This window comes from Perca fluviatilis, chromosome 13 (assembly GCF_010015445.1).
Source record: "Perca fluviatilis chromosome 13, GENO_Pfluv_1.0, whole genome shotgun sequence".
Classification (NCBI taxonomy): domain Eukaryota; kingdom Metazoa; phylum Chordata; class Actinopteri; order Perciformes; family Percidae; genus Perca; species Perca fluviatilis.
In genome coordinates, this window is record NC_053124.1 from 37,326,840 (window position 1) to 37,340,525 (window position 13,686).

Consider the following 13,686-nt stretch of genomic DNA (forward strand, 5'->3'; position numbering starts at 1 on the left):
AATATATATGTGTGTGTGTGTGTGTGTGTGTGTGCACAAGGTGTAGTTACACTTTTTTTTTTTTTTTCATAATTTTTCTGGGTCTTTGTTGAACTTTGATGAATAGATTTATATAATAATAATAATAATGGGAGTTGGCCTAATTCAGCCCTGCAGGCGTTTGATTGTTTGTGGTTTTTCTGCTTTAGCAGAACTCTAAATTAATGATTTAGAGTTTTTATTTTCTGCTGACATAAAGCCCAATCCCATTTGAAGTGACAGCTGATGTAGCCATGACAACATAATGGTTTAAAGCAACTTTAACCCAAGAGAATTGGTACTAGGACTCTTTCAGTCCACTAGATGGAGCAGTTGAGTAATTTTATTATAGGAAGAAATGTGAGTTCTTTTTTTTCTGCCATTTTTTAATCTGCCATTCTTAGCACACATAGGGCCCTATGAAATCCGTTTTATTTTTATTTTTCAAATTCTGTTTTTTTCGGATTTATTTTTAGCCCTTTCGGATTTTCAGCCAAACCTTCAACAAATCTCTGGCCAAAAATAACAGTTACATGAATTCAATTAAATGGCCATAACTGGGCTGCAATTCTAGATCCCAATAAAAGGGCACTTTGTAACTCAAAATAGAATTTTTCACAACTTAAAAGTACTTTCTTGTAGATTCAAGCAGGCACGTGTTGCTTTCTAGGGCATTTCCCATCTTTTGCACACCTCTCCATTGAAGTACATGATGTTAAGGATGCTCACCTATAAAAATGTTGAGCACACCGCGATCTCGGTTGTCAGAGGTTTCGTCGCCAACAACAGAGATTTTCTTTCCACGGATCTCTTGCAGCACTTTTTGCATGTGCTGGTCAAAGACCCGGGGCAGGTGGGTCTGCCTGAGGGCCCTACACCGAATGTGTGTTCTGTCCAGTAAACTGGGACTATAATTTGGGAGGATTGTACAATTATGAAAACATATTCTAATTGTACAATCCTCCTTAATTATACTCTTAGTTCACTGGACCAGTAACTACTGTATATAGTGTAGGCTACTCATGTAACAACAGGGAGAGGACACCTCAATGAGTTTTGACCTTATTTTTTGCTGAGGAGATTACCTGATGAATATCACTCTGTTACAGTCATTGTTTACAGTGTGCATTGAGTTCAGAGCTGGGCAATATATCGATATTGTGATATGAGACTAGATAACGTCTTAGATTTTGGATATCGTAATATGGCATAAGTGTCTTCTCCTGGTTTTAAAGGCTGCATTACAGTAAAGTGATGTCATTTTCTGAACCTACCAGACTGTTGTAACTGTTCTATTATTTGCCTTTACCCACTTAGTCATAATATCCACATTACTGATGATTATTTATCAAAAATCTCATTGTGTAAATATTTAGTGAAAGCACCAATAGTCAACACTACAATATTGTTGCGTGTATCGATATTGAGTTATTTGGTAAAAAAATATCGTGATATTTGATTTTCTCTGAATGATGGATCTAAAAATATACATTTTACGGACCACTTTTAAGGCAAAATATACAACTGTTAATGTGTGCAAATGATTAGTAGCTTAACTCCTTGAATGGTATGATGAGGGTCACGGTTCAGAGGCTGCTTACATGTTCAGTCTGTCCGCGATTGTCTGCAACGTTTTCTGTCAAGGAAAGCTGTGAACGCGCATCTATCCGAATTACTTCATCCTGACTCGACCTAGTCGCTCCTCCTCAGTAGGGTTTGGTACCGTGTACGTTATTATCAGTACCGATACCAGTACCTGAAATTCTGTTCTGGTACCCAACGGTTCCTTTTTTCTGTACTTGCCCTCTGTAACAACAAAAAATTATATTTTTTTGCACTTATTATGTCAGTTGTAATAATAATTCCAAAACTATTTATCATATTTACTCAGGCACTTGTAATGACATTTGGAACATGTTAAGAGGCTAAACTTGCCCTGTTTCAGCCTCCTGGGTGCTAACGCTAGCAGGACGATAACACGGTGTAGGCAACACTGATTGTTTTAGTTTTTCTTGCTACTGACAGCTCTCCAGATTTACAAACAACACAGCTAGGTGTTGAAATCGACCGGGATTCTCCTTTTTTAAAGTAGGATTCAAACCAGTTATATACCAAAACAATTAATCAGGTTTAATTATCAGTCTTTACAGCTTGAGCACTTGGTCTGGAAGTTAGTATGTAGAAGCATGAAGTCCCAGTTTACCTCAATGTGTCTGTTCCATTCTGTTTCCTGCAGATGTTGAGCAGCTGTCGGTGGTTAAAGAAGAGGTTCCCCCTGAGCAGCAGGAGTGTAGCTCCAGTGTGGACCAGCAGGAGCCAGAGACCCCCCCACACATTAAAGAGGAACAGGAGGAACTGTGGAGCAGTCAGGAGGGAGAGCAGCTTCAAGGGCTGGAGGAGGCTGATATCACCAAGTTCCCATTCACTCCTGTCCCTGTGAAGAGTGAAGATGATGAAGAGGAATCTCAGTCCTCACAGCTTCATCAGAGACAAACTCAACACATGGAAACAGAAGCTGATGGAGAGGACTGTGGAGGACCAGAACCAGCCAGGAACTCACATCCAAATCCACGTTTACAACCAGAGACTGAAGACCCAGCTTCAGACTTTCCTGAACCTGGACAGCTATCTAGCTTTGCCCTGGCCTCACAATGTTGCCAACAAAGAAATGAGAGCAGAGAACCTCAGTCAGGTTTGAACTCTCAGAAAAAGAGCAGGTATCATTCTCGTGAGAAATCATTTCGCTGCTCCGAGTGTGGGAAACAATTCAACCAAAACTCAAACCTGAAGACACACATGCGAACTCACACAGGAGAGAAGCCGTTCAGCTGCCCCTTCTGCGCTAAAAGGTTTGGCCAGAAGGCACATCTGCAGAACCATTTGAAATGTCACACGGGCGAAAAGCCGTACAGGTGTTCAGTCTGCGGCCGGCGTTTTTCGAGGTTTGAGCATATGAAGTTACACATGAGAACGCACACAGGGGAGCGACCATTCAGCTGTGCCAGTTGTGGAAAAAGATTCACCTGGCTTCATCAGTTCAAAACGCACAAGTGTGGGGGTAAATCGTCCCGGCTGCAGGAGGAACCGTGGAGCGGTCAGGAAGGAGAGCAGCTTCAAGGGCTGGAGGAGGCTGATATCACCAAGTTCCCATTCACTCCTGTCCCTGCAAAGAGCGAGGATGATGAAGAGGAAGCTCAGTCCTCACAGCTTCATCAAAGTCAATCACATCCAGACAGTTTTGACTCACATGGACTCGTGTGTAACCCATTCATTGGACAGTTCTGGTGATGTAACCCTGTTGTCTTGAAGGCTACCTTTACACCGCTACATTTTTGAGTTTTGAGCCAAAAGTGATCTCCGGTCACCAAGTGCTTTTAGCTCCAGGAGAAGAACTAAGGCTTCCTTTCTCCCTTTTCACTAGGCCCTGTTCCCAAAATGAATACTGTTTGGTGTCTGCTTAATTCTTAATTTCAGTGTAATGTTCATGTTATTGTTTCAGTTTGTTACTTTATTATTTGACATAGGCATGTTCAGCAGGTTTATATGGAGTTAGAATCATGCCAAAACCTCACACACACACAAAACGTGTTTTACTCACGCCCAACGATTCACAAACAAACTCAGTGTGGTTTGCAAATACAAAACATCATTCACAAACCAATGCATTTTGTTCTGCAAATAAGAAACCTACCTATCAAACAAATACAGTATGTTTTACACATACAAAGAAACGTATTTCTTCAATGACAAAAAATGACAGGTCAATGACAGGCGTCATCTGTGGTCTACGCACAGATTCCCTGATCACAGCACGTTTCTTTCTGTACAGAGAAGCTGTATACAGCTTTGCTATTATTGGTATTTTTAGCCCAATAACCGCTGTTTTAATCAACATTTATGCACCAGATCTTATCATGGTTTAATTGTATTTCTTTTAATGTTATTATTTCGTTCTATTTCGGCCAGGGAAGCTACTTTGTTGTTTTGATATTTTTTAAACTATAATACTACATCTAGCAACATATATGCAGAGGTGTATAGTCCAGGTGCCAGAAAGTAGAAATCCTGTCCAGCAGCTGTCCCAACCATCACTAAACCAGCTCCTCTACCAGGTAGATGAGCTCGTTAGTGAAAACACCTGTTCTAGATGTAGAGGCAGATCCAAAAACATGGCAGGATTTTTACTTTCTGGCACCTGGACTATACACCTCTGCATATATGTAGATATTATCATAGTATGCATTTCTTTATTTTAATAATATTATTTTGGTCTTATTACTGGTGAAATATTACAGTATGCTGTAAGACAGAACAGATATGATCAGAGTTGGGCGCATGCAAAGCCGATTTCCCACAATGCAATGCCGGCATTCATTTCAGAGAATCGGACAACGATCAGCGGGTCTTTAACGCCAGCATCGCTTCAATATACATATAAATAATCAGTGGTTTTGTCATCAGCAACAACACGTTGCTCAGTTTTGTTCCAGTAAGTTATGCACCGTAATAACGTTTTAAAAAATCTGCGTGTATATATCTATGGTTCTGGTAGGCTTAAATTGACTTAACAGCGCCACCTGCTGTTGTGGAGTGCAAATTACAGGACATTTGTTAGAAAATGTACCATCATTTGTGTGTGGATCTGAGGGCATTTGTGTGTGGATCAGCAAGGCGGAACATTTTTTCATACTTGTAGATTTCTTTTTTGTACTTGAAGGAATTTTTTTTGTACTTGAAGGAATTTTTTTTGTACTTGAAAGATTTTAGTTTGTACTTGCAGGATATTTTTTGTCATTGAAGAAATACCTTTCTTTGTATGTGTAAAACGTACTGTATTTGTTTGATAGGTAGGTTTCTTATTTGGAGAACAAAATGCATTGGTTTGTGAATGATGTTTTATATTTGCAAACCACACTGAGTTTGTTTGTGAATCGTTGGGCGTGAGTGAAACACGTTTTGTGTGTGTGTCAGGTTTTGGCAGGATTCTAACTCCATAGTTTTATGGGTTGATAGGGTTTTGCTATGGTTCTGCCTGTGATGTGGGGGGGTAGATCAGCTGCTCACCAGCTTAATCAGGGAGAGTGCATGCAGTTTTGCTTCATTAGTTCCTTTCAGTAGGGAGGAGCTGGGCAATCCTAAGGTGTAGAACAATACGTACGATAGTTCTGCAGTAAACTACATTTTTATATTTGCGGTGCCTATTGTTGTGGGTACACATATGTATAAATATGAATGTCAGCAGTAACTGATCTATCCAATTGTAATGATGTTTTGAGAAACAAAGTGTTAATGTTGCTTGCTCAGGTTAGCTCACCCCTATAATCACCTGTGCAATTGGTATGGTCCAATTAGGGGAGGCTGAAGAGACTTGGCAGCTTGCTTTGGTTGCCGTTTTGTTTGTTTGCTGTTATTTTGCTTCAGTTTAATATATATATATTTTTTTTGTATTTTGGGTTTGAGTATGTTTTGGTGTCGTTTTGGTAATAAATACACAAATTGTGCACTTTAAAAGCCTCCTCTCCAGTCTTCAATCGTGACACTGGGCATAAACAAGGGGCAACGTGGAGACTCCGCCTGCTAATGGTAGTTTCCATGGTAACGTTAGTAGCTTAGTCTCCAGTGAACGAGACGTCCTAACCAATATAGGCTAGCATTGCCAGATGTTGTCTGGCTAGTCCACACAGCGTTCCTGGATGGGAGAAAAACGTGCTCTAGTTTATTGGCATTTATTTCAATCACAATCGTCTTGGAAGCGCTGGACGGAGCCACGCTGCCTCTGCTAAATAGCCTCTGGAAGGAACTTGTTTTGGTGGAACATGTGTACGTTCAAAAGTAGTTTTAGTCGTGCAACAGAAAACTCAGATTGGACAGATAGTCTAGCTAGCTGTCTGGATTTACCCTGCAGAGATCTGAGGAGCAGTTAACCATAGTCCTCACAAATCCACCGGAGGTTAGAACGCCAACACAAAGGAAGAGGAAGGGGACGCACATCCGGCTGAAAAGAGAGACATCCGTTGGAATATCCAGCGGCAACGGAGCGCTCCCGGAAGTGGAACGTCGTGGATGTAGACTACTGAAACGTCAATAGAGATATCGAACGGGGGCGATCACATCCAGAGCTAGAGTCGTCCCAGACAGAGACGTGGTGAGTGTCCCCAACACAGCAGCTAACGTGTTTCTCAATGAACTGCTGATGAACTATTTTATAAAATGTGATGCTGTAAAAGTAGAGCTGCACAATATGAGGAAATATGACATAATGAAGTTAAGTGCGATAAACAGATATAGTGTTCTCAGTTTCTGCTGCTTTCAGGATTCTGCTGAAATACAACAAACTGCTTGTTGGATTTAAAACAAATGAAAGAAAATATATTTTTTTATTTAACATTGAATATAAAAGAGATAGAGAATCTATATATATATATATCTATATCAGTTAGACTAATGGCTGGTTTGATTTGCATTGACAGATGATCTTATGGAAAGTAAACCATGCCAATCTCTAGATATGGTGAACGGTATGTGATAATGTGGGGGGGTATTTTAATTCCAAAGGCCAAGGGAACTTTATCAGGATGCATGGATCCATGAAATAACTGGCCTTTAAAAATGTTATTAATGTTTGATTATGTATGTATTGCTATGCTGCAGAATGTATGAAAGGTAATCCAGTGGTTCCTAAAGTGGGGTTTCCAGGGGTCCCAGTAAAACAGGAGAATCATTTATTTGCCTATAACTCTGTCCATAAGTAACGCCATTTTTAGAGCTGCAAAGATCAATGGATTAGTTGTCCGATATTAAACTCCAACTATTTTCATGATCAACTAATCGGTTTGAGTCATTTTCTTTACGTAAAAACAGTAAAACTTGTGATGTCAGCTTGTTAACCTTTTGTGTTGTCTTCCCGTCAACCATATTTCATGGCCTTTATTTCTACAGGACAGCTGAATGAAAGGGGAGAGAGAGGGAGAAGACCTGCAGCAAAGGGCCGTAGGGCAGAGTCAAACCTGAGTAAACCTCTATATATGGGCGTCTGCTCTACCAGGTGAGCTACCAAAGGTTTTTAATTAAACCTTTTCTTCAAACACTGTTGTCGCTTTTCCCGACATGTTTGTCACTTTTGACCAATTTTCTTGGTCACTTTTTCCGACATTTGCTGATTTTATTTTCATGTTTTCCAACATTTTTGTTTCCTTTTTTCAACATTCTTTTATCAATAATTTAAATTGGAAAAGCCCAAATTCATTGAACGTAGTGAACGGATCATTTATTTTACTCCTAAAGAGCGTTCTAGAGAACCATCCACTTTATTTTTTTTTGACAATTTGTTTAAAAGAAACCCAAATTTCTGATAGAGAACCTTTTGTTGAAAATTGGTCAAATTTAACATAAGGACAACAGGAGGGTTAAATGTTGAATATTTTCTAGTTTCTTCTCTCCTCTGTGACAGTGAACTGAATATCTTTGAGTTGTGGACAAAACGAGACATTTGAGGATGTCATATTAGGCTTCTTGGGAAACACTGATCCACATTTTAGAGACCAAACTGCTAATCCAATCAACGAGGAAATAATCCACACATTAATAAAATCTGCGAGTCGGTCAGCAAGACGCTTTGCTTCTAAGACTCTCCTGGGTGGAGGACGGAACCAAACGGTGGCGCAGCCAGAACGCAGCCCAGATGTGCCCGATGGAAAATAAGGATTATATTCCTTGATGTGAAACTGCGTTAAGGGACCATCATGCACTTCTTCAGCTCGCCATCTGCAGCCTGGATCCTGATGGATACAAGCCTTTCTGAACTCAGTTTGCTCATTGATGCCACTTCCTTACATTTAAAAGGACTTTATTCTCATTTATTCATCTTTGCATTAAATAACTCGTGGAAAGAGAGCTGAAGTCCTAGTGCTGGGCGGTATGACCAAAAATGTATATCACGGTATTTTTTTAAATTCTAACCGTTTCATGGTATACGACATGTATATGATATCACAGCATATTCTACTGATTGTGTCGTGGAAGTTTCCTTTGCAGCAGGGGGTAGAGTTTGAGAGTTTAGTAAATTGAAAACAAATAAGACAGACTGAGACTAAAACCAAGTTGGGTTTTTGTATTTTATTAAAAAAGATATATTTGCAAATATAGGAGCAACATGATTTCACAAAAGGCCGCAGCCCAGTGTGGAGTCAGTTTCTCAAATGAGTGATCAGAACACCAGGCTTATCTGCATCTTCAGAGTGACAGCACATACACACTTGGCTTAGTATGACGCTACAATTTTGACAGGCAATCTGATACACATGAAGACAATCAGAGAAATACAAGAGACATCTCGGAGCCATCTCACCTCCTCCTCCCTGTACGACTTTCACCCCCCAGTTACATCTTAACTGGCATGGGACAACATGATAGTTTTAGGGTGACCTTGTACCTTTATCGGTTCAGGCTAACAGTGCTCACATAATGTTCCAGACTGCATGTCTCACAAAGTTAGAATATAAATCTTTATGTGGGAAATGAGATAGACTCTTTAAGCATTTGTGAGAGCAGGAAAGTACGAATTAAACATAAAAATATAAGGAATTGTGCTTAAATGTAATTTTCCCATTACAATTGAGAAAGGAATTTAGGATGGCACAAGTTCTTCTGTGTCATGTTCTACTAGTTCTGCAGCTTCGATTTCGGAAGTTTCAATGGGGGGCTCACATTCAGCTGACGCACCATCTGGCTTCAATTAGTCTGATTAGGTCTGAACGGCCCAAAAAAGCCCCACCCATGACATATTCATAGAGGGTTTCACCATATACATCTCAAAAGAGGGGGGCTTTTTTAAAATACAATATATCCAAAGAGGCACATGATGTTAGTATGAACAAAACTGGAGAAAAAGTGGGAAAACGAAAAAACATTCTGGTTCCCACTAGCCTACTGCTCCCAATAAGTGACAAAATAACGCCAACATTTTCCTATTTACATGTTGTGATTTGTAGAGTCGCAGCGTGTACAAAAAACAACGTAACACGAGACACAGCCATCGTCTGATTTGCTTGCAGCACTGAGAAGCCCAGCAAATCATTCTGAGAATATAGTTCCCAGTTTATATACTGTTAGAAGATGTCTGTGTCTCATGTGACATTGTTATTTGAGTTACAACATGCACGGAGATGAGAAGGGTATGTATGGACTTATCTAGGGGGGATATGGTTAATAAGCTAAAGTCCCAATAAGTCGGCATGTTCCTTTTAAAAGATAGTTAAGATTTTAATTCTTGTATCACTTTAAGTGCATTTTTGAGGTGCTTGGGCTACTTAGAAAGTTGTGAAAATTGGTAGGCATGTCCGACTTGGTGAAAATTGCGATCTGATATGGGTCTCTGGCTTGGGCATGGCAAATTGGCTTGATAGCGCCCCCTATACGTTTTCAGAGTTAAACCGCAGGAGGTCCGTTACATTAAATTAATTTTGAAATTATGGGTGATTTTGACCATTTTCAGGGATTGTACTTTAACATTTTTCTCCTACAGATTTAACCCGACTGACTTCAGAATTGGTGAGTATAATGTAAAGACCCCGGTGAAGCTAAATTGCAAAGCTTTTCAGTTTCTTTAAACGATGTGGGCGGGGAATGGCAGCGTATTTTGATGTTCCCTCGCCAAACAGGAACTAGTTTGTAACTAGTACTGTACATTGTCCAATCTGTTCCAAACTGCTCAGGCTGTATAAGGGTCCTGTCCTGAAGACATCTCCATGTCAACATTGAGATATGATCATAGTGCGCCCTACTGGCAACAGGAAGTTCAATGTTCAATTTATTTATAAAGCACATATTAATAGAACAGAAGTTGACCACAGTGCTGTACAATAGATAAAATAACACAATCATCAAGACATTTAAATTCTGGACCTTGCAACTACTAAACACTACTAAAATCCTCTCACACCATTAACACCACTCATAAATGATCAAAAGCCAAGATGAAAAAGTAAGCTTTCAAATGTTGTTTAAACTCTATAAGAGAGGAACATTCCCTGATATAATGAGGTAAACTACTTTGGAGTGTTTCTCAAATATATTTCGGATATTTTAAAGTGTAGAGCGATCATACACAAGTGCAGTACTAGAGGCATGTATAAACAAAGTCATAAGTAGTGCTAAAACAGTAATACAAAACAGACTAGGCACGGACAGACGGCAAGCCATTGACATCGGCGCCATCTTGTCACTTGCTTACTTGTAACAAAAAAAGGAAAGGAAGTTAGTCGTTACACTTTGATGTCCTCTACTTAATACATGTACTAGTGGTGCGTTCTTTTTGTCCACCGAAGTCGTTTTCCGAGTCGTTTTCCGGAGTTACGACCCGGAAGTTGCAAAAAGAACGCCACCGAGGTCGTATTTACGACTCTTCAAGTCGTCTGAACTCAGAGGACCCCGAGCTCACTTTCAAAGATGGCTACGTCGTGCATCACACGTAGTAAACATTGTGGTTATCTACAAATTTTAAGCACTTTTGTCTTTGTTGTAACCAAATGAAGAAGTCTTACACATAGCGCTGTATACTGCTACCTATAGGCATGTCTCTACAGTCTTATTAGGAGTTAAACATAGCGCTGTATACTGCTACCTATAGGCATGTCTCTACAGTCTTATTAGGAGTTAAACATAGCGCTGTATACTGCTACCTATAGGCATGTCTCTACAGTCTTATTAGGAGTTAAACATAGCGCTGTATACTGCTACCTATAGGCATGTCTCTACAGTCTTATTAGGAGTTAAACATAGCGCTGTATACTGCTACCTATAGGCATGTCACTACAGTCTTATTAGGAGTTAAACATAGGCTGTATACCGCTACCTATAGGCATGTCTCTACAGTCTTATTAGGAGTTAAACATGCGCGCTGTATACTGCTACCTATAGGCATGTCTCTACAGTCTTATTAGAGTTAAACATGGCGCTGTATACTGCTACCTATAGGCATGTCTCTACAGTCTTATTAGGAGTTAAACATAGCTGTATACTGCTACCTATAGGCATGTCTCTACAGTCTTATTAGGAGTTAAACATAGCGCTGTATACTGCTACCTATAGGCATGTCTCTACAGTCTTATTAGGAGTTAAACATAGCGCTGTATACTGCTACCTATAGGCATGTCTCTACAGTCTTATTAGGAGTTAAACACAGCGCTGTATACTGCTACCTATAGACATGTCTCTACAGTCTTATTAGGAGTTAAAGATAGCGCTGTATACTGCTACCTATAGGCATGTCTCTACAGTCTTATTAGGAGTTAAATACACCTGATTAGTTATTTTGTAGCTTGTGCAGCTGAAATTGGCTAGAGACCCGGTTGCTATATGACAACAATGGCTTTAAGCCGAGTCTTGAGCAGAAAGCAGAGCAGTAGCCTAACGTTAACGTTAATCAAAACGTAATTTTCATGTATCAAACTGTGAAATATGTGTGTAATATGTCAATAACTGGGTGAATAGAATCCTAAATGTTACTAAAAATGTTACAAAAATCCATCTTTTCTCCGACTCGTAGTATTGTGTGACAAAAAGAACCCAACAACCAGCGGTTATTCGTTTTTTGACACTGATGTGACGTCATGCTCGAGCTACTAGTCGCGATTGCAAGACAAAAAGAACGCACCATAGATGCACCTCACGTGTTGAGGAAAGCCTTAAGACCTTGATGATGCTTCAATTTGAAAATGTTTTCCCAAATATTTCATACGTGATGTTGGTCCAGCCCTGAAGTGATCCACATGGGTCTCAGGCTTGAATATGGTAAATTGGCTCAATGGCGCTCCCTACAAAATTTCAAAGAAGTATGCCCTGCAGTATGTTTCACCTAGACATATGAGATTTGGTATGCATATGTATCGTGTCCAAACTTACAAAAGTCTCTTGGAGCCATACCCTCAACCCAACAGGGCGTCAGTATGGATGATTTTGACCATTTGCAGACCTTCTAAGATACTTCTCATACACATTTTATCTGATCGTCTTCATAATTGGTCAGCACAATGTAAACACCTCGCCAAAGCTAATTTGCGAAGCTTTTGCACTTGTGTCCAATTTACCATATCACACCGTGAAACAGGTAGTTGTTTGTAACTTGAGTGTACATCGTCACAGATTTATTATTTTTAGTTAGAGACCAGATCAGAGGACATCTATAAGTCAATAATGAGTTATAGTCATAGCGCCACCTTCTGGTAACAGGAAGTCAGTCTTGTGGGACCAAGATTGTTTGATTACGTCTAAAGAATGTTTTATATGCTTCTGCGTCAACTCCACGCCGTCGCTCCTACGGCGTCGTGACCCTTTCGGAGTTCTGCGTCGGGGTTGCTTTGCATCACGGTGCATTTCACCGCCATAACACTAGGGGGGCGATACGTCTGAGGTTATTTGCGAGGTGTCTGCCAGCCAGTTTGTTATGTTATCAAGTAAACTTTAGCACAACTGCCCACAAAGTACTGCTTACTGGCGAAGTGCTAATTTCAAAATGTTACTGAAATATAGACACAACGGATAACCCCATTATTGTAACCAAAATATGTCTGAGTTTATTTGCAAAGCTGATGTCAGTGAACTAGCATGTTGCTACTCCCCACAGTAGGCTGCTTACAGGATCAGTTGACCAATCACAGTCCTTGAAACACCGACTATCAACACACAGGACAAGTTGACCAATCACATTCCTTGTGGTCTGCGTCGCCTCGATGCAAAGTTACACATTTTTGCAGGTGCATGTCGAGGTACAGCGGAGGGATTTATTGTAGTAACCACGTTTACATAGTGAGCTATAATGATGAATGGACTGATGAGCAGGTCCTGTATGCCTAATTTTCAATGAAACGATTGCTCTGGCAAAATAATAACACAACCAGCACCATTATCAAGAATGAAGAACATAAACATAACGATTGCGTCATTCACGTGCATATTAAGTAGCCACATGTATTTGTTTTGGTCTTATAATGCATATTTACCATATTTACCACTCCAGCGGAGAGGATGGTTTCTTCAGCCAGCTTAAGTTTATAAGAATTTGTCCAAATTTCAACATTCCCTGCAAACTAAGATAAACAGACTACAAACCGACAGCTTTTGTTTTAGCTTCTTTTGTAAAAATGTGCTATTTGCAGAGTAGAGCTGTGTTTGTGTAAAACGGCTCGGTGGACAAGAGTGGACAGAGCAGACAGAGCAGATTGAAATATCACTTTCTACATGTTGATGCCGGTCTACACAGGTGAGTGCATTGATAAGTATTGGCTTTTAACTCACGAAGGTTTTAATGTAGCCTACTTACAGTAACAAGACTAGCGTTAGTTCATCTGCCCCAGCGGCCGTTAGTAATCCTCTTTGTATTGTTCCCAGAGATATGAGTCAATCAAACTACCGTAAATAACAGGTCGCGCAACTGTGAACGTTGTAATTTGGCATGCGGATGAGAGAGTGCTTCAGCATTTCAACCATGATTTCAACACATCAATAACTCTCTTGCACACATATTGCCAGTGTGCCATTGGTTAAGGTCCTGCGCGCCCATGGTGGCACGTGTGCCTAAGGTTGCCGACCTCTGCTGTAACAGATGAATGTAGTGGAGTAAAAAGTACAATATTTCTCTCTGAAATTTAGCGGAGTAGAAGTAGAAAGTGG

At 40.1% G+C, this 13,686-nt stretch overlaps 1 protein-coding gene across 1 annotated transcript; it reads left to right on the top strand.

Moving 5' to 3' along the window:
* The first annotated feature begins 739 nt into the window (after positions 1-739).
* LOC120570984 (zinc finger protein 569-like) lies at positions 740-3,621 on the top strand. The gene is made up of 2 exons (XM_039819666.1): positions 740-915; positions 2,529-3,621. Exons 1-2 carry the CDS (start codon positions 740-742, stop codon positions 3,304-3,306), a joined length of 954 nt encoding a protein of 317 aa, XP_039675600.1. The 3' UTR covers positions 3,307-3,621.
* The last annotated feature ends 10,065 nt before the right edge of the window (positions 3,622-13,686 follow it).

What these genes read in the sequence shown, in the direction of transcription:
- LOC120570984 (XM_039819666.1), top strand. Translation starts at nt 740, where the DNA reads ATGCTCACCTATAAAAATGTTGAGCACACCGCGATCTCGGTTGTCAGA. An exon ending in CCGAATGTGTGTTCTGTCCA is followed by an intron (nt 916 to 2,528) that starts GTAAACTGGGAC and finishes ACACATGGAAAC; the next exon opens with AGAAGCTGATGGAGAGGACT.